Source organism: Hemitrygon akajei, chromosome 15 (assembly GCF_048418815.1).
Source record: "Hemitrygon akajei chromosome 15, sHemAka1.3, whole genome shotgun sequence".
In the NCBI taxonomy this organism is placed as follows: domain Eukaryota; kingdom Metazoa; phylum Chordata; class Chondrichthyes; order Myliobatiformes; family Dasyatidae; genus Hemitrygon; species Hemitrygon akajei.
Window position 1 is genome coordinate 12232106 of NC_133138.1, and position 25407 is coordinate 12257512.

The window sequence follows — 25407 nt, forward strand, 5'->3', positions numbered from 1 at the left end:
CGAGGGCTCCATAGTTGAGTGGAATGAATCCCTCTATTCTGTAATTCATAAAGTTGCTCAGTTGACTATTCCGCTACAGAATGTTCCTAAGGCTCGAACATTAGTTCCGTGGTGGTATTAAAATTGTGATATAGCAGTAAGAAACAGAAATAGAGCTTACAGGAAATTAAGAAAGTACCCAGTGTTAGATAATGTTATAGAGTATAAAAAGGAAAGAGCAGTAGCAAGGAGAGTAATTAAAAGTGCAAAGAGGGTTAGTTGAAGAAGAATTTGTGGAACCCTGGGCCCCGACCCTGAGACACCTATAAAGCAGCTATGGATGATCATTCACAGAATGTCAGGGATATTTGGAAAACCATCTATCCCAGCTTTGCCGGAAGGATATCGAAGCTGTAACCAACAAGGAAAAGGCTGATCTGTTTGTGGAGGTGTTCCTAGCGTTACAGTTCTGGAGAGTCAGGTGGTTTGAGAAAGGAAATTATGTTAAAGGAAAGTTGAAAATTGGACAGGAGCTTGAATGATAACAGCTCTATGAATTTGTTTTTCTCCCTCAGGAATTGCAGGAAGCTGTCCAATCAGGTTCAAACACTTCTCCTGGTAGGGATGGACTGTGTTATGAATCGCTTAAGCATTTAGATGATGCTGTATTAATAGAAATGCTAGCTTTGTTTAATTCAGTGTGGAAAGAAGGAAAATTATCAGTAGAATGGAAGCATACAGAGGTAGTTCCAGTTTTAAAGCCAGGTAAAGACGTGTCTAGTCTAGTTCGTATCGGCCTATAGCTTTAACATCAGTGCTTTGTGTTATGAGTGATGGAGAGACCTGATGGAAATGGGGTGCAGAGTTAACCATTCCCAACCCCCCCTCCTGAGAACTACGAACTATTGCTGTTGCTATGCTGCTCATGAGAGAGAGAGATAAAGCACAGGCAAGAACATCTGCTACAGATAAGAGGGGGAGAGAGACTGTTGATTTACTGTATTTTGACTCTTCCTGGATTAATTACCTTCCACTACAAGGACTTTACTTTGCTCGTTAACATTCCTCAGGAGATAGCAGGAGTGGCCTGATTTGATGGACAGTCATTCAGAGTTGATGGATAGCTGAGACCCCGTGAGTGGGGATAAAAGACAGGTCTGGAGAGACACCCTTCAGACACACCAGTGGACACTGACTGAGTGTTGGGAACCCACAGAAAGGTGGGGGCTTCGGAGACCAAACCAGGAGATCGGTCAGTAAAGCTCACACTGTTACAGCAGGACCGGTGAGGGACTTGTGTGTGTGTCCACTCATGCCAGAGTGACGAGTCCACCACAGAAGAATGGACTGTCTGAAGAACAGAGGGGTCATAGCTGAATGACCACAACGATACGATGGATTAAGAAAGCCACAAAAGGTTTGCCTGCCCCAACTGTTGCTGTTACATCTCGCTCGCTCGCTCTCTCTCTCCAACGATTTCAATACAACAACCATAACTACTTCAGCATTTATGAACTGAACTCTATACTTTCCTATGACAATTCATTTACCCCTAGACATCGACAGAGCTTGTTTATTATTGATTATTATTATTCCTAAACTATTAGGTTTATTACTGCTAACTTGTTTTATATGTATATTTGCATTTTTGATATTGTATTGTGTAGTTTACTAATAAACACCTTTAGTTTGGTACCACCAGACTCCAATGGATTGGTCTTTCTCTGCTGGTCAGACACCCAGTTACGGGGTATGTAACATTTGTAAAACTATGGAACGAATGGTCGCCAACAGACTTATTTATTTTTTAGAAAATAAGGACATTTTGCTGCCTATCAAAATGGTTTTAGAACTGGAAGATCAACAATGGGATCTGTTGCCCTTTTAGATCATGATATTAAAAATGCGTTTCAAAATAGAGAAGTAATGGTAACTGTATTTCTAGATATTGAAAGAGCATATGACTCACTATGGAAGGATGGTTTATTAATTAAACTCTATGATGTGGGAATTAGAGGTAGAATGTTTAGTTGGATCAAAGATTTTCTTAAAGAAAGGACAATTCAAGTAAGAATAGGCGGAACAAACTCAAAGTCATTTAAAATAGATATTGTACTCCTCAAGGAATTATCATTATTCCAGTTCTTTTTAATGCCATGATAAACAATATCTTTGAGCAGGGAGGGACAGGATTTGGCAAATTGTTGCTTGCAGACGATGGTGCAATCTGCTGCAAGGAAGAAACGTCAAGTATATATTAAAGCAGGAACAAAAGGCTTTAAGATCAGTTGAAAACTGGGCAAACAATTGGGGTTTCAGGATTTCTGCTTCCAAGTCTAAATATATGATTTTTGGCTTTAGAAGAAAGATTCCTGATTGTGAATTGTGCCTATATGATGCTCCATTAGAAAAGAGCCAAGGTATACAAGTTTTTAGCTGTCTGGTTTGATGAAAGACTTACTTGGAGAGATCATATAGATAAAACAATTGGAAAGTGTGAGGAAGTTTTAAATGTTATGAGAGGTATTGCTGGGTGTGATTGGGGAGCAGGGCGGGAAACTATATCTAGCTATATCTAATATATATTAATATATCTAGTTATAATTAGATCAGTAATTATGGTTGTATTGCTTATGGTTCCACTGCTATGGCAGTGCTTGAAAATTAGACACTGTGCAGTCCAAAGCACTTAACCATATAACCATATAACAATTACAGCACGGAAACAGGCCATCTTGGCACTTCTAGTCCGTGCTGAACGCTTACTCTCACCTAGTCCCACCGACCTGCACTCAGCCCATAACCCTCCATTCCTTTCCTGTCTATATACCTATACAATTTTACTTTAAATGACAATATCAAACCTGCCTCTACCACTTCTACTGGAAGCTCATTCCACACAGCTACCACTCTCTGAATAAAGAAGTTTCCCCCTCGTGTTACCCCTAAACTTTTGCCCCCTAACTCTCAACTCATGTCCTCTTGTTTGAATCTCCCTTACTCTCAATGGAAAAAGCCTATCCACGTCAACTCTATCTATCCCCCTCATAATTTTAAATACCTCTATCAAGTCCCCCCTCAACTTTCTATGCTCCAAAGAATAAAGACCCAACTTGTTCAACCTTTCTCTGTAACTTAGGTGCTGAAACCCAGGTAACATTCTAGTAAATCTTCTGTACTCTCTCAATTTTGTTGACATCTTAGACTCTGTTGTGGAATTTTCAGAACAACATCAGTCCCTGCAGTATGTGTGGAGATGGGAGAAGCGCCTCTATGTTTAAGACGAGTTAAGTTGGGCCTGCAGTATTGGGCAAACTAAATGGCTTCAATCACAGTCTTTTGCAGGAGATGTCAGAGCACCAAAGTAAAATTAAAAGATATCCATTTTTAGATTTGGTTAATATCTGGGCTGTGAAATTGAAACTGATTGAGGAAGACATAGCTGACCAAATTTGCTTGCCACCCATTACTTTTTGGCTTTTGCCAGAACCAGAAGTAGACCTATTTCTCCTTTTTCAGCTTCAAGGAAGCAGAGCAAATTCAACAGCATCGATCGTAAATGAATATTTAAATAATAAATGGGAATCTTATCTGAAGATTTTTACTGATGGCTCAGTGGAATCAGAGAGCAGTAAGGCAGGATTTGGGATGTACGTGTCTCAACTGGGAGTTGAGATTGGTCACTGGGTTTCAGATGGTGTTTCTGTCTTTGCAACAGAATTATTAGCAATCCTCTGGGCCTTATGGTGGATAGAAGACTCTCGACCATGCAGGGTTATCATCTGTTCAGATTCTGCTGCTGCCTTAGAGGCTATGAAAGGGATTAAATCAAAAGCTCATCCTGACATTGAGATTCTCTTAGTTTTGTTTAGAGTAGGGAAGGTGGGTTGTGAAGTTAGATTTACATGGATACCTGGGGATGCTGGGGTGGAGGGAAATGAAATTGTGGATGGCATTGCAAAGTCTTCCTTACAGAGTGGACAAGTAGGAATTAGAAGAAGGAACACTGTTCAGTTTTGAAATGCTTAAAGAGAAACACTTATTAGAAAAACAAGATTTTTATCGGTATTTACAGATGCGACAATATGTTAATAAGACGCTTAAAAATGTAACCAAGGCAAGTACATGCTTGATAGAGCTATTTAGAAGCATATAATTCAGATAATGGTAGTAGAATCATTTCAAGCATGTATAAGGGGTTGTCAAATCTTAAAACACATTTGACTTCATACATTAAAACAAAATGGGAGAAGGAAGGAGGGATAATTATATCTGAGGAAGAATGGACAATAACATGGAGATATCAATGGAAGTGTACCAGTTCACAGAAATGGAGGGAGTTCAGATGGAAAAACTTGATAAGATATTTTATTACACCCTCTCAGAAATCCCATTATGATAGTAACCTCCCTGTTTGCTGGAGAAATTGTGGAAAACAAAATGCAAATCATTATCATATTTTTTGGGACTGCCCTGTTATCAAAGACTATTGGAGGGGGATACACAAAGCACTACAAGACATCTTTAAATGTGAAATACCTTTAGAGAGTAAGACCATATATTTTGGATATATATCTCAAGAATGGTTGAAAAGAGATAAATATTTAATGAATATACTGTTGGTGGCTGGTAAAAAGACTCTTACTAGGAAATGGTTATCACAGGAGAGCCCAACATTAAATATATGGATGGAAATTACAATGGACATTTACAAAATGGAGAAGATAACAGCATCTGTTAATCATAAGCTGGAACAATTTGATTCATACTGAGAAAAATGGTTTAACTACATAATGCCTCATAGGCCTGATTTTATTCTCACAAATCAATGAATCTGTTGTAAAAAAAGTACATAGTTCTTTCCTTTTGCTTGTTTTTTTCTTTCCACTCTTTTCTATAAGTGTATACCTCAGATAAATACTTTGTGGAGATTTGTGATATATATGATTATATGATATATATGTACAATGTCTGAAATACATCTTATGGAAATGTTTGTTTGATGATGAACTTCAATAAAAAAAATAAATTACAAAAGAAAGAATACCCCTAGGCAGAGCAGAATTGAGATGTAGGATAAAAAAAGGCATAGAGAAGAAATGGCAAGAGGATTGGAAAAATGAATTAAAGGGAAGGCACTTCTTTTCTAGTCACCCTCTAGTTAAAAAGGTCTGAGACTGTTACTTTTTAAATCATAGAGATATGGTGAAATTAACAAGACTTAGGTTGGGGCATTGTGGGCTAAATTATTACTCAAAGATAATAGGAAAACATCCAACTGGATTATGTGACTGTGGTAGTCCAGAGACAGTTCAGCATGTTTTGCTGAGTTGTAATCAATATAAAATTGAAAGAAGAATATTGTTCAAGAGGCTGTTTGACTTAAACGTATTTTGTTTTTCTATTAAATCTTTGTTTGGCCACCAAGAGAACCACCATCTGATTGAAAAGCTTATTATTCTGTTTCTACATGCAACTAGTTTATATTTGAGAAATTGGAGTTTCTTGAAATTCTGTAATTAATTGTACATCCTGCGGAGGCAGTAATGTGCTAGATGCATCTAAACTGCCAGAAATAGAAGAAGAAGAAGAAGAAGAAGAAGAAGAAGCTCAGTCCTTTACCAGATTATCAGCAGCATGGTTGGCTATAGGACACTTTAATATGCCCGGTTGATGTTGTGGCTGGTAATTGCAGCTGCCACAGTGGGCATCATTTATTTTAATTTTCAGAGTGCTAGGCAGCGGCTTAGAGGAGCCCATGGCTGCTGATTGTTGGGACAAGGTTTGAGGAGTCAGGGTATTTTTAAAGCTTTGAAATTTGCATCACCTGGCCTTTCCTAACAATGACTATGAACAAGCCATAGCCCTAACAAGCTAATTAAAGTCTGAGACCTTGGTAAAGTTATCTGAGAGCTCAAATCTCTCGGGGTGCCCAAACTTTTGCATGGTGCTCCTTTCCTTTTTTCCACTCTAAAATTGTACAAAACAAACATAATACACTAATCTTGCTTAAAATGTTGAAAAGAATGTTTCATCTTTAACTTTATGACTTTTGGAGATCAGTTCATCTTCTACTCAAGTATTCACAATAACAGAAATTTTGACCAGGGATGGATGTTTCTGATCATGTCCACGATATCCTGAAGTGGGAAGGTGAATAGCCAGAGGTCGTGGTACTAATGGCATAGGTAGAAAAACAGAAGAGGTCCTGAAAATAGATTACAGGGAGTTAAGAAAGAAGTTGGGAAACAGGACCTCAAAGGTAGTAATCGCAGGATTACTGCCTGTGCCATGTGACAGTGAGTATAAGAATAGAGTGAGGTGGATGATAAATGTGTGTCTGAGGGATTGGAACAGGGGGCAAGGATTCAGATTTCTGGATCATTGGGACCTCTTTTGGGACAGGTGCGAACCTGTACAAAAAGAATGGGTTGCACTTGAATCCGAGGGGAACCAATATCCTGGGAGGAAGGTTTGCTAAGGCTATCGGGGAGAATTTAAACTAGAAATGCTGGGGGGTGGAAACCGAACTGAAGAGACAGAGGAAGGGGCAGTTGGCTTACAAATAGAAAAAGCTTGGAGACAGTGTGAAAGGGAGGACAGGCAGGTGATAAAGAAGGGATACGCTCAGACTGATGGTTTGCGATGTGTCTATTTTAATACAAGAAGCATCATGAACAAAGCAGATGAGCTTAGAGCGTGGTTCAGTACTTGGATCCATTATGTTGTGGCCATTACAGAGAGTTGGATGGCTCAGTGGCAGCAATGGTTACTTAGAGTGTCGGGCAATAGATGTTTCAGAAAAAAAACAGGGAGGGAGGCAAAAGAGGTGGGGATGTGGCATTGCAGATCAGAGATAGTGTCACGGCTGCCGAAAAGGAGGTAGTCATGGAGGGATTGTCTCTCTGGGTGGAAGTTAGAAGCAGGAAAGGGTCAATAACTCTACTGGGTGTTTTTTTATAGACTACCCAATAGTAACAGGGACATGGAGGAGCAGACAGGGAGACAGATTCTGAAAAGGTGTAACAATAACAGGGTTGTCGTGGTGGGAGATTTTAATTTCCCAAATATCGATTGGCATCTCCCTAGAGTGAGGGGTTTAGATGAGGTGGAGTTTGTTAGATGTGTTCAGGAAGGTTTCTTGACACAATATATAGATAAGTCTACAAGAGGAGAGGCTGTACTTGATCTGGTATCGGGAAATTAACCTGGTCAGGTGTCAGGTCTCTCAGTGGGAAAGCATTTCAGAGATAGTGATCACAATTCTATCTCCTTTACCATAGCTTTGGAGAGGGATAGGAACAGACAAGTTAGGAAAGTGTTTAATTGTAAAGGGAAATATAAAGGTATCAGGCAGGAACTTGGAAGCATAAATTGGGAACAGATGTTCTCAGGGAAATGTATAGCAGTAATGTGGCAAATATTCAGGGGATATTTGAGTGGCGTTCTGCATTGTACGTTCCAATGAGACAGGGAAAGGATAGTAGGATACAAGAAGCATGGTATAGAGGAGCTTCCAGTAGAAGTGGTAGAGGCAGGTTTGATTTTGTCATTTAAAAAAAATTGGATAGGTATATGGACAGAAAAGGAATGGAGGGTTATGGGCTGAGTGCAGGTAGGTGGATCTAGGTGAGAGTAAGTGTTCGGCATGGACTAGGAGGGCCGAGATGGCCTATTTCTGTGCTGTAATTGTTATATGTTATACAAAAGCTATTGAAAATCTAGTCAAGCAGAAAAGAAAAGCTTATGAAATGTTCAAAAAAACTAGGTAATGATAAAGATCTAGAAGAGTATAAGGCTAGCAGGAAGGAGCTGAAGAATGAAATTAGAAGAGCCAGAAGGGACCATAAGAAGGCCTTGGTGAGCAGGATTAAAGAAAACCCCAAGGCATTCTACAAGTATGTGAAGAGCAAGAGGATAAAATAATGAGAGAAAAGGACCAATCAAATGTGACAGTGCAAAAGTGTGTATGGAACCAGAGGAGATAGCGGAGGTACTTAATGAATACTTTGCTTCAGTATTCACTATGGAAAAGCATCTTGGTGATTGTAGGGATGACTTACAGCAGATTGAAAAGCTTGAGCATGTCAATATTAAGGAAGAGGATGTGCTGGAGGTTTTGGAAAGCATCAAGTTGGATAAGTCTCCGGGACTTGATGAGATGTACCCCAGGCTACAGTGGGAGACGAGGGAGGAGATTGCTGAGCCTCTGGCAATGATATTTGCCTCATAAATGGGGATGAGAGAGGATCCGGAAGATTGGAAGTTTACAGCTGTTGTTCCTTTATTCAAGAAAGGGAGTAGAGAAAGCCCAGGAAATTATAGACCAGTGAGTCTTACTTCAGTGGTTTGTAGGTTGATGGGAATGACTTTGTCAAAGGCAGGTCATGCCTTACAAGCCTGATTTAATTTTTTGAGGATGGGTCTAAGCATATTGATGAAGGTAAAGCAGTAGATGTAGTGTATATGGATTTCAGCAAGGCATTTGATAAGGTACCCCATGCAAGGCTTATCGAGAAAGTAGAGTCATGGGATCCAAGGGGACCGTCCTTTGTGAATCCAGAATTGGCTTGCCCACAGAAGGCAAAGAGTGGTTGTAGACGGGTGATATTCTGCATGGAGGTCAGTGACCAGTGGCGTGCTTTGGGGATCTGCTCTGGGACCCCTATTCTTCATGATTTTTATAAATGACCTGGATGAGGAAGTGGAGAGATGGGTTAGTCAGTTTGCTGATGACACTAAGGTTGGAGGTGTTGTGGATTGTGTGGAGGGCTGTCAGAGGTTGCAGCGAGACATTGATAGGATGCAAAACTTTGCAGAGAAGTGGCAGATGGACTTCAAGCCGGAAAGGTGTGAGGTGGTTCATTTTGGTAGGTAAAAAATGATGGCAGAATATAGCATTAATGGTAAGACTCTTGCAAGTGTAGATGATCAGAGGGATCTTGGGGTCTGCATCCACAGTACACTCAAAGCTGCTGTGCAGGTTCACTATGTGGTTAAGAGGGCATATGGTACATTGGCCTTTATCAACTGTGGGATTGAGTTTAATAGCCGAGATGTAATGCTACTGCTATATAGGACCCTGGTCAGACCCCACATGGAGTACTGTGCTCATTTCTGGTCACCTCACTACAGGAAGGATGTGGAAACTATAGAAATGGGGCAGAGGAGATTTAGAAGAATAGGTTGAGTGAACTCGTCCTTCTCTCTTTGGAGTGGCAGAGGATGAGAGTTGACCTGACAGAGGTGTAGAAGGTGATGAGAAGCATTGATTGTGTGGTCAGTCAGAAGCTTTTTTCCCAGGGCTGAAATGGCTAACACGAGAGAGCACAATTTTAAGCTGCTTGGAAGTTGATACAGAGGTGATGTCAGGGGTAAGTTTAAAAAAAAACGCCAAGAGTGGTGAGTCTGTGGGATAGGCTGCCTGTGACGGTGGATACAATAGGGTCTTTTAAGAGACTCCTGGACAGGTACATGGAGCTTAGCAAAATAGCGGGTTATGGGTAACCCTAGGTAATTTCTAAAGTATGTACATGTTCGGCACAGCATTGTGGCCCAAAGAGCCTGTATTGTGCTGTAGGTTTTCTATGTTTCTATGTCAAAATGCACATACAGCAAGTGCTTAGTAGACAGAACTTGTGAGCGCTTGGTGAGACAACATCAGGAAAATAATACGAAATTTTGGACAACTAGCTAAGAAAGGATGCAAGTACTGTAGAAGGAATATAGCTGAGATTCACAGGGCTAGTTCCAGGCATGTGCTGCATCAAAGACTGAGCAATAAGTGCATTCTCTGGGGTTTAGAAGAATGAGGGGCAATTTCATTGATATATGTTTGACACACAAGAAGCAAAGAAGATGTTTCCATGGCTGAGGAGCTGAGCACCATTGCAAAGTTTCAAAAGAAGTAGCTGATTTCTGACAGGAGTAGGGTGGGGGAGGAGGTGAAGCTATGGAATTTATTACCTGGAAGGCTGCAGAGGCTTAGTCACATGGAAAACGGAGAATGATAGATTTATGAGCTTTGAGAGAATTGAGGAGTGGTTCCAGAAAATGGAATGGAGAAAGAACAGCCAGTCTTAAGACATGGAGCACCTCAGGGAAACGATTCCACCCTCCTCCCCACCCCATTTCTTATGTTCATGTGGCACCAAATGTTATTGTAATTGCAGTAGCCTAGTCAAAATATCTGAGACATTGCCAGAAAACGCGTTGTCTTTTTCTTAAAGACATGAAGTAGTCAAACGTAAAGCTTTTCTCCAAGTTTTCGAATCACCCACAATTTTAAACCAAATTCAAAGCTAGAAATTTAAATATATTCAGTCACAGCTTGCAGGAGTAGAGAAAGGCTTAGTGCAGAAAAACGAACCGAGTCATGCATCAAAATCGGATATCTGACATTCCCAGACACAAGGGAAATATAGATTATGCCATGCCTAACGCTGGCTAAGAGAAAGAATTGCAGATGTTTCGTGATGATTAAAAGCAAAACGACAGATGATGGAAATAGAAACCCCCCAAAAAACTAAGTATTCAGTACGTCCCTCATCTGTGGGGAGAGAAACAGAATCAACATTTCACTTTATTAACCCTTAATTAAAAACTTATTTCGTTATGTGTGGGTTTAAATGAAATCAGATTAAGATTTGCTTTATTTGTCACATCGAAAATTACAGTGAAATGCTTTACGTCTCATCAAATCAGCGAAGGTTAAGCTGGGCCAAATGTCGCCAAACCTTCGGCGCCAACATTGCATGCCGACACCTATAGTTAAACCTTTGGGAGGCGGGAAGAAATCGGAGTACCCGGGTTGTATTGAGAGATCTGAACATATCATAACAGACTCTACATATTATTCTTGGGCTAACCGCTGCTGGCACAAGCGCATACCTCGGAGACGATAGTGGAGATGTACTGCTCCTTACTGTACTCCCATCCATCCAGACACGGTTCCTGTTCGATCTCAGACATGTTGAGGAAATCTGGGTCGGGGAATGTCTGCGAAAGGTTCAGTATCACGTCCAGCCGGTACCGAGTGCACTTGCTGCGCTGTTGTTCGGGACCCTGGAGAGGGATCGTCATGTTCCTCCATGCTTCGCTGAGGTTGAGATTCTCGGGAATTAAGCAGCGATGTTCTGCGACATCTCCGACGAAAATTATGCTTAATCCGGTGAAACCGTTGGGAATGACGCTGAGACTCAGAAGGGCGAAGAGGAGTTTCTGATGTGGCCCCCAGTCTCCCAAGAAAGCGGTAACTTCATCGTAATCCCGCATGTTAGCGACAGCTACAACGTAGACAATGGCTTTCCTCCCGAAGCTTGGAACGTTGACAGATAGTGGGCGGACCAGTAATACTAGAACCGTAGTTTTACTAAACTCTTTGCTTCAGTAACTACCGGAAATAGTTTTGTGTACTACAAACAGAAGTCCGTTGTCACCCGGTTTGGATACGGCCCAAGTGCGGAGTGAGAGACACTGAAGCAGGTTCACAGACTTTAATGCGAACAATGTTAACTGGAAAAGAAAACAATAAACGCTAGTCAAAGAGGGCCGTTTAACTCAGATGGAAAACGAAGCTTACGTTGCGGCTGAAAGTAACAACTAAGAATAAAATGAATAGCGCTCGTCTTCAGGGTCAATGGACTCGCCCAATGTTTCAGGCAAGGCGAAATGGCGAGCAGGCAGCGAGGCATTGCTATGTCCGAGTCTCGACAAATACTACGGCGGAATGAATGGAATTAAATACTATCACAATGAAATAGCTGACACGTGCATATTCACAAGCGCGTCCTCTGTGCCGCCGAATCCGTGGTTCTGACACCTGTTCTGTTTCCCCGAGATCAAATCTTGCTACAGCTCAGTGACAGGAATCCAATCGATCGACAGCCTAGGGCATATATGTCAAACTCAAGGCCCGCGAGATAATATCTAATTACTATTAAAGCTGGCCCCAGTAATCGAAGCGCCTATGGCGTATGATATGGCTAATGCTGAGTTTATTCAGGTACCAGGTTTTCAGGGTTTTTAGTGTTTATTCGGCAGTCTTCTTCATAAGAAACAGAATTTGTAAAGTGAAACACTTTGTAGTTAGAGCAGAGACTGAGACACATGAGAGCAGGCTGAAAAAACGGAGGCAACGAAAGCTGCGTTCGCACGCGTCCGACTGATCCGGCCCGCATGAAGCTGTATTTTGCTCAATCCGGCCCGTGACCTAAAATGAGTTTGACACCCCTGGCCTAGGGTAATCAATACCATCATTAAATACAGAATTAACTGCAGTGCAAACTCAGTTATGTAGAAACATTGTGGATCGTAGTTCAGCCTGAGCCCTTAGCCCGCAAATCTATGTGGGTCCGCTGGGGAAATCGAGGCCCGGTGTCTGCGAACCCACGTCTGGTGGAGGCTGGAAGCTAAAGATGGCCTCTCCTGGGGTTTGAGGGTTGTATACGTGTGTGCGTTAGGGAGGAAGGAATGGGACTTGTTTCGCTGTTGCTCTGTCATGAATTGTCTACGTGGCACGTGTTGGACACCTCGGGCTGTTTCCAGCACCTGCTGGGTGTGTTGGTTATTAACAAGACATTTCACTGTATATTTTGAAATACAGGTGATAAATAAATCTGAATCTGAGTAACATTTTGGAATTTGCAAATGAAGTAAGTCTAAATCATTCTGCCATGGTGTAAATAATCAGCTGGTTAACAGACATCGGGAGGACACGTCCATGATCAAAGATCCTCACCACCCAGGCCATGCTCTATTTTCCTGCTGCCATCAGGTAGGAGGTAGAAGAGCCTCAGGACTCACACTCCCAAATTCAAGAACAGTTACTACCTCTCAACCATCAAGCTCCTGATCAAAAGGGGATAACAACACTCATTCTATTTTTGTTTGTCATAAGGTGGGTGTTGATGGCAGACCCAAATGCAAGACGCAGACACTGAAGTACTGGGAACGGGACTGGACACAGACTAGGATCTGGGACAGGAACACAGATTTGGGCTAGGAAAGCGGGACCAGGACTAGGAGCCTGGGCTTGGACTCCGAGCCCGCGACTGGACAAGGGCCCAGAACCTGGATCTTGACTTGGGCTCGCACCCCGGAACTAGGCGAGCACGTGATGAGGCTTGGGTTCTTCGAGGCTTTCCTGGGCAGGATGAGGTACTCCTTGTCAGAGCACAGGGCCCGGCCCTTTCCTTGGATGCAGGGCCGGGATGACTGCCGAGGTACTGTCAGGGATTCAGATGGGGAGGGGAAGAGAACAGTCCTGCCTCAGGGTAACGGCAAAGATGGCCTGGCTTACCCAGATGGCCACTCAGCTGGCCCTGGAAATGGCCAAATCCATATCCCGATGACTGCTCCGACTAGAGACAACAAGTTTCCATGAAGCGGTGGTCCTCCAACCAGGCCCAGAGATCATGAATGGTTGCTCTAGCCTTCCACTGGCAGGTTGCTCCAAGGGGATACTGACAAGACGAACCAGCACCTGCACTTGAATCCAGGGCCACTTCTATTCCAAGCCCCAAGATGAGCATAAGGTGCCTAGGATTAAACCCAACTGAATCAAGGGACAGCCAGAAGACCCGGAGTCCGGAGTCCACAGACCAGACCGTGAACCGGAATACAGATTTCACGGACCGGACCATGACTTTGTAATTCCCACAACCGATGGTCTCTGTTACTTGTTATTTCATATTCCTAATATATTGCAATGCATTTATATTTGCATTTACACAGTTTTGTTGTTCATTCATCCTATTTAACAGTTACTGTTCTATAGATTTGCTGAGCAGGAAGAAGAATCCAGGGTTGTTTGTGGTGACATATATGTACACTGGTAATAAAGTTTATTTTGAACTTTTGAACATTGATGTACTGTGTCCCGACTGAAATAGGTAGACATAGCAACTAAATTAATAAAATAAATAATGGCATTATTTAATTTTAACAAATTTCATGACACATGCTGGTGATATAAAACCTGACTCTGATTCTGAACCTCATCCTGATTATAGTATGTCTGAATGGTAAACTGGAAGACACAATAATGAAAAGAATTACGATCTAAGGTCACAGATTTGATACGATGAAGAAATAAAAGTTCTGGAGGTGCAAATTCTGAAGCTTTTGAAGGTTGTGGTGCTTGTTTGAAATGTGGATATCACAGTGTAAAGGAAACTCTTCTTGTAAATAGAGTCATTAATCTCAAAGCAGATAAAAGCACAAAAACACTTTCTCAAGAACTGTACTAAGCCTCTGCTAATAGGAGTTGTGCCTGCATCATTCATTTGGAACAATGTCAAGGCCTTAGGATGTTTATGTAGAAGACTTAAACATGATCTTTACAATATTTTTGTCTTTTTGTTTATTCATTTTATTATTTCTGGGTAACAAATCACTTATAATACCGGAGGGGCCCACACACTGGACCACTGCTACACTACCATCGCTTACTACACTGCAAGCCCGCACTTTGGAAGTCTGATCACCTCCCTGAGTATAGGCAGAGACAGAGAATGCAGCACCAGTAGTGAGGACTGAGAAGGTTTGGACAAGCGAATCTCAGGAGCACTTACAGGACTGCTTTGAATTGGTGGACTGGACTGTATTCAGGGATTCATCTTTGAACCTGAATGAGTACGCCACAGCTGTCACCAACTTCATATAAATCTTTGCGGATGAGTGTATGCCTATGAGAACTTACTGCACGTATACAAGTCAAAATCCATGGATGAACTAGGAGGTTCGTAGTCTGCTGAGGACTAAATCTGTGGCATTCAAGTCTGGTGACCCAGATCTGTACGAGAAAACCAGGTATGACTTAGGGAGGGCTACTTCAAGGGCTAAGGGGCAACTCCAAGCAAGGTTGGAGGCAACATCGAAAGCACTTCAACTCTGACATATTTTGTAGGCCATTATTTCATACAAAACAAAAGCCAACATCCTGAATGGCAGTGATAGTTCATTCCCAGACGAGCTCACTACCTTTGATGCTCGCTTTGAAAAGGAGAATAAAACTACAGCTAGAAGGATCCCTGCAGCACCTGGTAACCCTGTTATCTCCATCTCAGAGACCAACATCAGGCTGTCTTTCAAGAGGGTGATCCCTCACAAGGTGCCAGGCCCTGATAGAGTACTTGGTAAGGCTCTGAAAATGTGAAAACGTGTTCAGATTGGAAATAACATCTCCCCTGCTAAAAATCAACTCCTGAGCAGCTCAGGGATGTGTGCTTAGCCCATTGCTCTACTTTCTCTACATCCATGACTGTGTGGCTAGGCACAGATCAAATGCTATTTGTAAACTTGCTGAAAATACAACCACTGATGGCAGAATCCCAGAAGGTGACAAGAGGGCATACAGAAGCGAGATATACCAGCTAGTTGGGTGGTGTTATAGCAAAAACCTTGCTCTCAAAGTCAGTCAGATTGTGGACTTTAGAAAGAGTAAGACATGGGAGGACACACCAGTCCCCATACAAGAATCAGAAGTGGAGAGAGTGAGCAATTTCAAGTTGCAGGGTATCAATATTTCTGAGACCTAACCTGGTTGTAACATATTGATTGAGATATAAAGAAGCAAGACAGTGGCTATAATTCATTACGAGTTTGAGGAGATTTGGTATGTCGCCTAAAACACTCAAATTTTTTTACAGATCTACCACGGACTGCATTCAAACTGGCTACATCACTGCCTGGGGGTAGGGGGGAGATGTGGGGCCACTGCACAGGACTGAAGTAAGCTATAGAGAGTTGTAAAACCAGTCAGCTCCATCATGGGCATTCCAAACAGAGTTACAGACTGGCATGTATGATGCTGTGGGTATCATTGAATCATGGCTGAAAGAAGTTTTACAGCTGGGAGCTTTACATCCAAGGATACACCTTGTATCAAAAGGACAGGCAGGTAGGCAGAGGGGTAGCGTGACTGTGGTAAAAAAAAGAAAGCAAATCGTTAGAAAGAGGTGACATATGGTCAGTAGGTGCTGAATCATTGCGTGTAGAGCTAAGGAATGGCAAGGGTAAAAAGACCCTAATGGGAGTTACAGTGATGAAGACCCCCAAACTAATAAGGCTGTGGTCTACAAATTACAATGAGAGATAGAGAATGCCTGTTATAAGGGAAATGTTACAGTAATTATGAAGATAGATTGGAAAAAGTCAAGTTGGTGCTGGAATCCAAGAGGGGGAATTTCTAGAATATCTTAGAGATGGCATTTCTGAGCACTTCATGGTTGAGCGAACTAGGGAATCAGCTATTCTAATTGGATATTGTGTAATGAACTGGAGTGAATTAGAGAATTTAAGATAAATGAACTGGGGGAAGTAATCATAGTATAATAGAATTCATTCTGCAATTTGAGAAGGAGGAGCTAAAGTCACAAGTATCAGTATTACAGTTGAGTAAGAGGTGTGAGGGAAGATCTTGTTAAAATTTAATGGAAAATAACATTGGCAGGGATGAAGGCAGTGAAGCAATGGGTGAAATTTCTGGATATATACATCCCACAGATGAAGAAGTTTTCTAAAGGCAGCATAGAGGCTAACAAGAGAAGTCAAAGCCAACATAAAAGCTAAAGAGAGGGAGTATAATAGAGCAAAATTTTGTGTGAAGTCAGGGGATTGGGAAGCTTTAAGAAGGAGAATATGAAATATGAAGGTAAACTATCCAATAGTATTTAAACGGACACCAAAAGTTTCTTCAGATATATAAAGTATAAAAGAGAAGTGAGAATGGATATCAGACCACTGTAAAGTTATGCTGGAGAGCTAGAAATGGGGGACAAGGAAATGTCAGATGAACTGAATACGTATTTTGCATCATTCTTCACTGTGGAAGACACTAGCTGTATGGTGGAAACTCCAGAGTGTTAGGGGTTAGAAGTGTGTGAAGTTGCCATTACTAGGGCAAAGATTCTTGGGAAATTGAAAAGGCAGATAAATCACCAGGACCAGAGGTTTGGAAAGAGGTGGCTGTGGACATTGTGGTGGCACTAGTACTGATCTTTCAAGAATCACTAGATTCTGGAATTGTTCCAGAAGATGGGAAAAATTGAAAAAAATCATTCCAAGAAGGGAGAGAAGGAGAAGAAAAGAAACTATAGGCTTATTTATCTGAAGTCAATTGTTGGGAAGATGTTGGAGTTGATTACTAAGGATGAGGTCTCAAGTTCTTGGAGGTACCTGATAAAATAGGTTGTAGTCAGCATAGTTTCCCCAAGGGAAAATCTTGCCTGACAAATCTGTTGTAATTCTTTGAAGAAATGGCAAGCAGGATAGACAAAGGAAAATTGGTGGATGTTGTGTACTTGGATTTCAGCAGACCTTTGACAAAGTGCCACACCAAAGGCTGCTGAATAAGTTAAGTGCTCATGGTATTACTAGAAAGATACTAGCAAGAATGAAAGATTGGTTGACAGGCAAAGAGTGGGAATAAAGGTAGCCTTTTCTGTTTGGCTGCCAGTGACCAGTAGTATTCCACAGGGGTCTGTGTTGGGAGATATTTTCTATATGTCAATGACTTTGAATACAGAATTGATTATGGATGATACAAAGAAAAGTGGAGGGGCAGGTAGTTTTGAAGAAGTGGAGAGTCTACAGAAGGACCTAGACAGATCAGGAGAATGGGCAAAGAAGTGGTAGATGAAATACATTGCAGCTTAGTGTATGGCCACAACATACACAAAATGCTGGTGGAACACAGCAGGCCAGGCAGCATCTACCAGAGATGGAGACAGAAAGATCAAGAAAGGGGAGGGTGGTGTCGGAAATGGACCAGGTAAATTTGAGGGCTGGGTGAAAGTTGGAGGCAAAGTTAATGAAGTTGACGAGCTCAGCATGTGTGCAGGAAGCAGCGCCAATGCAGTTGTCGATGTAGCGAAGGAAAAGAGGGGGACGGATACCCATATAGAGTTGGAACATGGACTGTTCCACAAAGCCAACAAAAAGGCAGGCAGAACTGGGACCCATGTGGGTGTCCATGGCTACACCCTTGGTTTGGAGGAAGTGGGAGGAGCCAAAGGAGAAATTATTGAGAGTAAGAACTAATTCTGCTAGATGGAGGAGAGTGGTGGTAGAGGGGAATTGGTTAGGTCTGGAATCCAAAAAGAAGCGAAGAACTTTGAGATATTTCTTGATCTTTCTGTCTCCATCTCTGGAGACGGCTTATCTACTGATATCTACTATAAGCCAACAGAATCTCACAGCTACCTGGACTATTCTTCTTCCCAACCTGTCTCTTGCAAAAATGCTATCCCCTTCTCACAATTCTTCGTCTCCGCCACATCTGCTCTCAGGATGAGGCTTTTCATTCCAGGACGAAGGAGACGTCTTCCTTTTTTAAACAAAGGGGCTTCCCTTCTTCCACCATCAACTCTGCTCTCAAACGCATCTCTCCCATTTCCCGCACACCTGCCCTCACCCCATCCGCCCACCACCCCACTGGGGATAGGGTTCCCCTTGTCCTCACCTACCACCCCACCAGCCTCCAGGTCCAACGTATAATACTCTGTAACTTCTGCCAACTCCAATGGGACCCCACTACCAAGCACATCTTCCCCCCCCCCTTCTGCTTTCCACAGGGATCGCTCCCTACATGACTCCCTTGTCCACTCGTCCCCCCCATCTCTTCCCACCGATCTCCCCCCGGCATTTACCCTTGTAAGCGGAACAAGTGCTATACCTGCCCTTACACTTCCTCCCTCACCACCATTCAGGGCCCCAGATAGTCCTTCCAGGTGAGGCGACACTTCACCTGTGAGTCGGTTGGTGTGGTATACTGCGTCCGGTGCTCCCGGTGTGGCCTTTTATGTATTGGTGAGACCCGACACAGACTGGAAGACCATTTCGCTGAACACCTACGCTCGGTCCACCAGAGAAAGCAGGATCTCCCAGTGGCCACACATTTTAATTCCACGTCCCATTCCCATTCTGATATGTCTATCCATGGTCTCCTCTACTGTCAAGATGAAGCCACACTCAGGTTGGAGGAACAACACCTTATATACTGGCTGGGTAGCCTCCAACCTGATGGCATGAACATTGACTTCTCTAACTTCTGTTAATGCCCATCCTCCCCTTCTTACCCCATCCCTGACATATTTAGTTGTTTGTTTCTTTTCTCTCTCTCTCTCTGCCCATCACCCTGCCTGCTCTCCATCTCCCTCTGGTGCTCTCCCCTCCCCCTTATTTTCGCCCAAGGCCTCCCGTCCCATGATCCTTTCCCTTCTCCAGCTCTGTATCACTTTCGCCAATCACCTTTCCAGCTCTTAGCTTCATCCCACCCCCTCCGGTCTTCTCCTATCATTTCACATTCCCCCCCCCCCCCACTACTCTCAAATCTCTTACTATCTTTCCTTTCGGTTAGTCCTGACGAAGGATCTCGGCCCGAAACGTCGACAGTGCTTCTCCTTATAGATGCTGCCTGGCCTTCTGTGTTCCACCAGCATTTTGTGTGTGTTGTTTGAATTTCCAGCATCTGCAGATTTCCTCGTGTTTAGTGTATGGCCATGCAGTTTAGTAGAAGAAATAAAAGAGTAGACTATTTTCAAAATGGAGAGAAAACTCAAAAATCTAAAGTGCAAAGGAATATAGTGAAGGATTCCCTAAAGGTTAACTTGCAGGTTAAGTCAGTACTGAGGAAGGCAAGTGTAATTGTAAGCATTCATTTCAAGAGGACTATAATATAAAAAGCAAGGATGTAATGCTGAAAGTTTATGAAGTACTAGTAAGGCCACACTTGGAGAATTGTGAACAGTTTTGGGCCCCTTATCCAAGAAAGGATGCAACATCATTGGAGAGGGTACAAAGCAGGATTGAGGGGCTTGTCATATGAAACACCTGTACTTCCTGGATTTCAGAAGAATGAAGAGGGGTCGCATTGAAACCTATCAAATGTTGAAAGGCCTCAATACAATGGATGTGGAGAGGATGTTTCCGGTGATAGGGGAGTCTAAGATCAGAGGACACAGCCTCAGAACAGAGAGGCTCCCTTTTAGAACAGAGATGAGGAGGAATTTCTTCAGTCAGAGAGTGGTGAATCTGTGATATTCATTGCCACAGGCAGCTGAGGAGGCCAAGTATTTATGTACAGTGTCTATAAAAAGTATTCATCCATCTTGGAAGTTTTTATGTTTTATTGTTTTACAATATTGAATCACAGTGGATTTAATTTGGCCATCTTTGACACTGATCAACAGAAAAAGACTCTTTCGTGTCAAAGTGAAAACAGATCTTTATAAAATAATCTAAAGTAATTATGAATATAATTACTTTATATAAGTAATAAGTGATTGCATAATCACACATCCCCTTGAAGTCAGTATTTAGTAGATGCACCTTTGGCAGCAATTACAGCCTTGAATCTGTGTTGATAGGTCTCTATCAGCTTTTGCGTATCTGGACACTGCAAATTTTCTCCATTGTTCTTTACAAAACTGTTCAAGCTCTGTAAGATTGCATGGAGATCATGAATGAACAGACCTTTTCAAGTCCAGCTACAAATTCTCAATCGGATTGAGTTCTGTACTCTGACTTGGCCATTGGGGTCATTGTCTTGCTGGAAAACAAATCTCCCAAATTTCAGTTTTCTTGCAGACTGCATGAGGTTTTTGGCCAGGATTTCCCTGTATTTTGCTGCATTTATTTTACCCTCTACCCTCTGCACTGAAGCAATACCACACCATGATGCAGCCACCACCATGCTTCACAGTAGGGATGGTGTGTTTCGATGATATACAGTGTTCAGCTTACACTAAACATACCCTTTAGTCTGATGGTCAAAAAGCTAAAATGCAGTTTCATCAGACCATAGAACCTTCATCTAGCTGACTTCAGAGTGTCCCACATGCTTTCTGGCAAACTCCAGCTGAGATTTCATGTAAGTCTTTTTCAACAGTGGCTTTCTATTTTCCACTCTCCCATAAAGCTGTGGCTAGTGAAGCACTTGGGCAACAGTTGTTGTATGTGCAGTCTCTCCCATCTCAGCCACTGAAGCTTGTAACTCCTCCAGAGCTGCCATAGGTCTCTTGGTGATCTCCCTCACTAGTCCCCCTCTTGCACTGTTAGTCAGTTTATGAGGATGGCCTGCTCCAGGCAAATTTACAGCTGTGCCATATTCTTTCAATTTCTTGATGATTGACCTAACAGTACTGCAAGAGTTATTTAGTGACTTGGAATTTTTCTTGTATCTATTTTCTGACTTATGCTTTTCAGTAACTTTTTTCACAGAGTTGCTTTGAGTGTTCTTTTGTCTTCATTGTGTAGTTTTTGCCAGGATACTGACTCTGCAGCAGTTGAGTCTTCCAAATTCAGGTGTATTTTGACTACAATCAATTGAAACATCTTGATTGCACTCAGGTCTCCAACAACAGATCTCCATTTAACTAATTATGTGACTTCTAAAACCAGTTGGCTGCACCAGTGATAATTTGGTGTGTCATATTAAAAAGGAGGGTGAATAATTATTTTGTATTATAATTGTAATTAATTTAGATCACTGTGTAGAGATTGGTTTTCACTTTGACACAAAAAGAGTCTTTTCCTGTAGATTGGTGTCAAAAGAGCCATATTAATTCTGCTATGATTCAATGTTGTAAAATAACAAAACATGAAAACTTCCAAGGGTGGTGAATACTTTTTATAGGCATTTGACTGTTTTCTTATGAGGCTGAGTTGCTAGCTTGATGCTCAACCCAGAATGGATGGAAAGTGTGTAAGTAGTTGGCTGGATTTGAGCTAAAGACAATTCAGCTCAAAGACTGGTGCTGATGCCACTACACCATCTGCTGGCTAACTTACACAGATGCTCATATATAAATTGGACTAATCTCTCTTTTAGACTGCTGAGATCTGTTCACCTTCAAGTGCCAATGGTTGTGATGCATCATTTATTTTATTGTCAGCATGTTCTCTCTCCTTTGTTATGGCTTTTGTATACATTTTGAGTAGTGCGTGATCCTGTAATTGTGTGTCATTATAACTCTTATGTAGCTCAACTGCATATTAATTCTGTATTTGACATCCTCTCCCTGGCTGTGTCATGCACATACACCAAATGTTGCACTGATATTTTTTAATGTTTATCATTTGCCTTCATTGAGTGTGATCTGGTTCCTAGTACCTCAAATGTAATTCCTTGGTTTCATCATGACAATTGTCTTTGACCCATCGATTCAAGCAGTCTGGATCTTGAGTCTATATTAACCACCCTTGGTTCCTCTTCTTCACTTGCATTCGTCTTTTTAAGGGTCTGCTTTAACCTAACTGTGTATGCAACTGCTGACTTATCAATCAATATCTGATTGGACGTTCAATGGTAGAATCTATAATTGGCCAGAACATCATGAGAAACAAAACAAGTCAATGACTTATGTCCTCTAACTGTCCCTTCATCATGTTCTTCATCACTCACTCAGCCTTTCCTTTAGATGCTGGCAGGTGAGGTGATATTTAACTCTATCTTAACATAGGAGTACAAGGATGAGTCAATGTAATGATATGCAAGGCTGTCCCATATTCTGGACCAATATCAAAAATGAATTTTGGAGGCATACTCGCAGGGATACCATGGGCTACAAGTGCTGAGGTCAGAACTTTGACTGCTTATTCAATAGGGTCCATGAACCAGAGATTCCACTGACATAGAGCCACACCTCCAATCCCTTTCAGAATATTAACCAAAATGAGAAAGTTCTCATTGTAAGATTTGAATATGCACCCTCATAAAAGACAAGCTAGCTACTTCTACACTTGCACGGAGCAGTGGCCTCTAATGCTGATGTACTGAACAAGACTTCACCAGGCCTTCAAGGACCCGTTTATTATGAAAGCTCAAAACTCAAAGCTGAAGCTTCTGGTGACATGCCAAATCTACACAACTTCTATGTCCAATGTACATATTATCTGGCCATTGCCTTCACATAGGTTGTTCCCATGTGTTGGACATGAACATGCATATCCACAGTATCTTCACCATCATCACTGCAATGTGATTGTTTTACTAGAATCATTTCCAGAGGCCTGGGTTCATGTTAAATGGCATGGCATATGGAGAAGTTAAACTATTAATTGAATGAAATTTGTAATGGTGACAATGAAACCACCAGATTTCAATAAAAATAATTTTGCTCACTGGTCTCTTTTTAGAATCTGGTTACAAATACACAATCATATGACATTGTTTGTAGACTCTCAGATGGAGATGAGAGGGTGTACAGGAGCAAGATATACCAACTAGTTGAGTGGTCTTGCAGCAACAATCTGGTGCTCAATGTCAGTAAGATGAAAGAGCTGATTGTGGACTTCAGGAAGGGTAAGACGAAGGAACACATGCCATTGCTCTTAGAGGGATCAAACGTGGAGAGAGTGAGCAGTTTCAAGTTCCTGGGTGTCAAGATCTCCGAGGACCTAACCTTGTCCCAACGTATCGATGCAGTTATAAAGAAGGCAAGCCAGTGATGATACTTCATTAGGAGATTAAAGTAATTACCACTCAAAAAGGCAACGTCCATTATTAAGGACCTCCAGCAGCCAGGGCATGCCCTTTTCTCACTGTTACCATCAGGGAGGAGGTACAGAAGCCTGAAGGCACACACTTAGCGATTCAGGAACAGCTTCTTCCCCTTTGCCATCTGATTCCTAAATGGACATTGAACCCGTGAACGCTCCCTCACTTTTTAAATATATATTATTCGTGGGTTTGCAATATTTTACATCTATTCAATATATGTATACTGTAATTGATTTATTATTTATTTTTTCCCTTCTTCTATACTATGTATGGAACTGCTGCTGCTAAGTTAACAAATTTCACAACACATGCCGGTGATAATAAACCTGATTCTGATTCTGATTCATATGAACAACAAACAGTTCTTGGATACTTAGACACTCTGGCTTTTAATAAAATCACACCTGGTTTCACTGTAATCTTTGCTCTGCATTCAGATCCTCCTAGTTCCAGTTTCTTCCATTAGACAAAATATCCTTTCTATATCCACTTGTGAAGACCTGTCAGGAACTCAACTCTAAAGCGTCCGAACAGAACAATTTGGAATAAACTATCCAAGCCAGTGTTGCGAATGATCTCCACATCCTATCACTAAGAAAAAAGGGATATTCCTTGTCTATGAAGTAAAGAAACTATTGAGTGCAGTCCCATCTAGTTGGACATTGAATGGGGAAGTATTGGATGCATATGGTCTCACAACTTCTTCGTTATTTAGCAAAAGTAAATGTATTTTTAAAGTGGATTGGTTCCGCTCTGAGATATTCAGACTCTATTATTTAGGATTCTTGTAAGAGATATTTCAGCAATTCTACCAGAGAATTCAATATGGAGTCCATGAGGTGGATGTGGATGGGAGAAGCAATTGCAGGACTGTATAGGACAGAGGGGTTGCACTTAGATTGCAGGAATCAATTAGAATAATAAGGTTAAGAATTCATTCTGAGGAGATTGGTGATGACAATTAGTGAGTACTTGGTTTAAACCAACCTTGAGTGAAAATAAAATCTTTCTCAAGTCTCTTGTAAATCTATAGCTCTTTTTCTGAAGCCTATTCCCTCTCATCATAGACTGCTTTTCTCACCCTATTTATACTCTGGATTATTGTCTGCACTTCAGTTAGGTATGCTTTCAGCCTTCTCACTCCAAGGAAAATAATAAACGTTCCATTGCCTGCTCATAGATGAAAAGTTCCATCCCAAATAATACATTGGTAAATCTCTCTGCACACTCCCCAAAAGGAATTGCCCATTGAACTCTTGCTATTGTATAACTAAGGCTTTAAATAAGAGAATCTTGGATGTCCAGAGAGGTGATGAATTTAGTCAAAAAGGAAAAGAAAAAGCAATTAAAGGTTGTGAAGTTAAAATCAAACAGAGCTCTTGAGGATTATGAACAAACCTATAAAGGATTCAAAAAGTGAATTAATAATGCAAGGTAGGACCATGAAATGTTCTTGGAAAGTAGGATTAAAGAGAATCCCAAGGCATTCTTCTGAATTCTAGTGATTACAGGACCTGAGTCATAAAAAACTCTTCATATGTCAAGCCATTCAATACTGGAATCATTTTTGTGAACCTCCTTTGAACCCTCTCCAGTTCCACCATGTCTTTTCTAAGATAATGGGCCCAAAACTGCTCACAATTCTCAATGTGAGACCTCACCAGTGCTTTATAAATTCTCAACATTACATCCTTGCTTTTATATTTTAGTTCTCTTGAAATGAATTCTAACATTGCATTTGCCTTCATCACCACAGACTCAACCTACAAACTAACCTTTAGGGCAGGGGTGTCAAACTCATTTTAGGTCACGGGGCGGATTGAGCAAAATGCAGCTTCATGCGGGCCGGATCAGTCGGACGCGTGCGAACGCAACTTTTGTTGCCTCCGTTTTTTCAGCCTGCTCTCATGTGTCTCAGTCTCTGC

The 25407-nt window shown here is 41.7% G+C and overlaps 1 protein-coding gene across 2 annotated transcripts in view; it reads right to left on the reverse strand.

The window, feature by feature from the left end:
* The window catches only part of LOC140739172 (organic cation/carnitine transporter 2-like), a 99564-nt gene extending 87817 nt beyond the window's left edge, over positions 1-11747 (reverse strand). Inside the window, exon 1 of one of the 2 annotated variants that reach the window (XM_073067207.1) lies at positions 10870-11747. In XM_073067207.1, the coding sequence (XP_072923308.1) occupies positions 10870-11253 (384 nt within the window). In that variant the 5' untranslated portion in view covers positions 11254-11747. The remainder of the gene's footprint in view (positions 1-10869) is intronic. The other variant, XM_073067206.1, reaches the window with a different exon arrangement.
* Positions 11748-25407: the final 13660 nt, after the last annotated feature.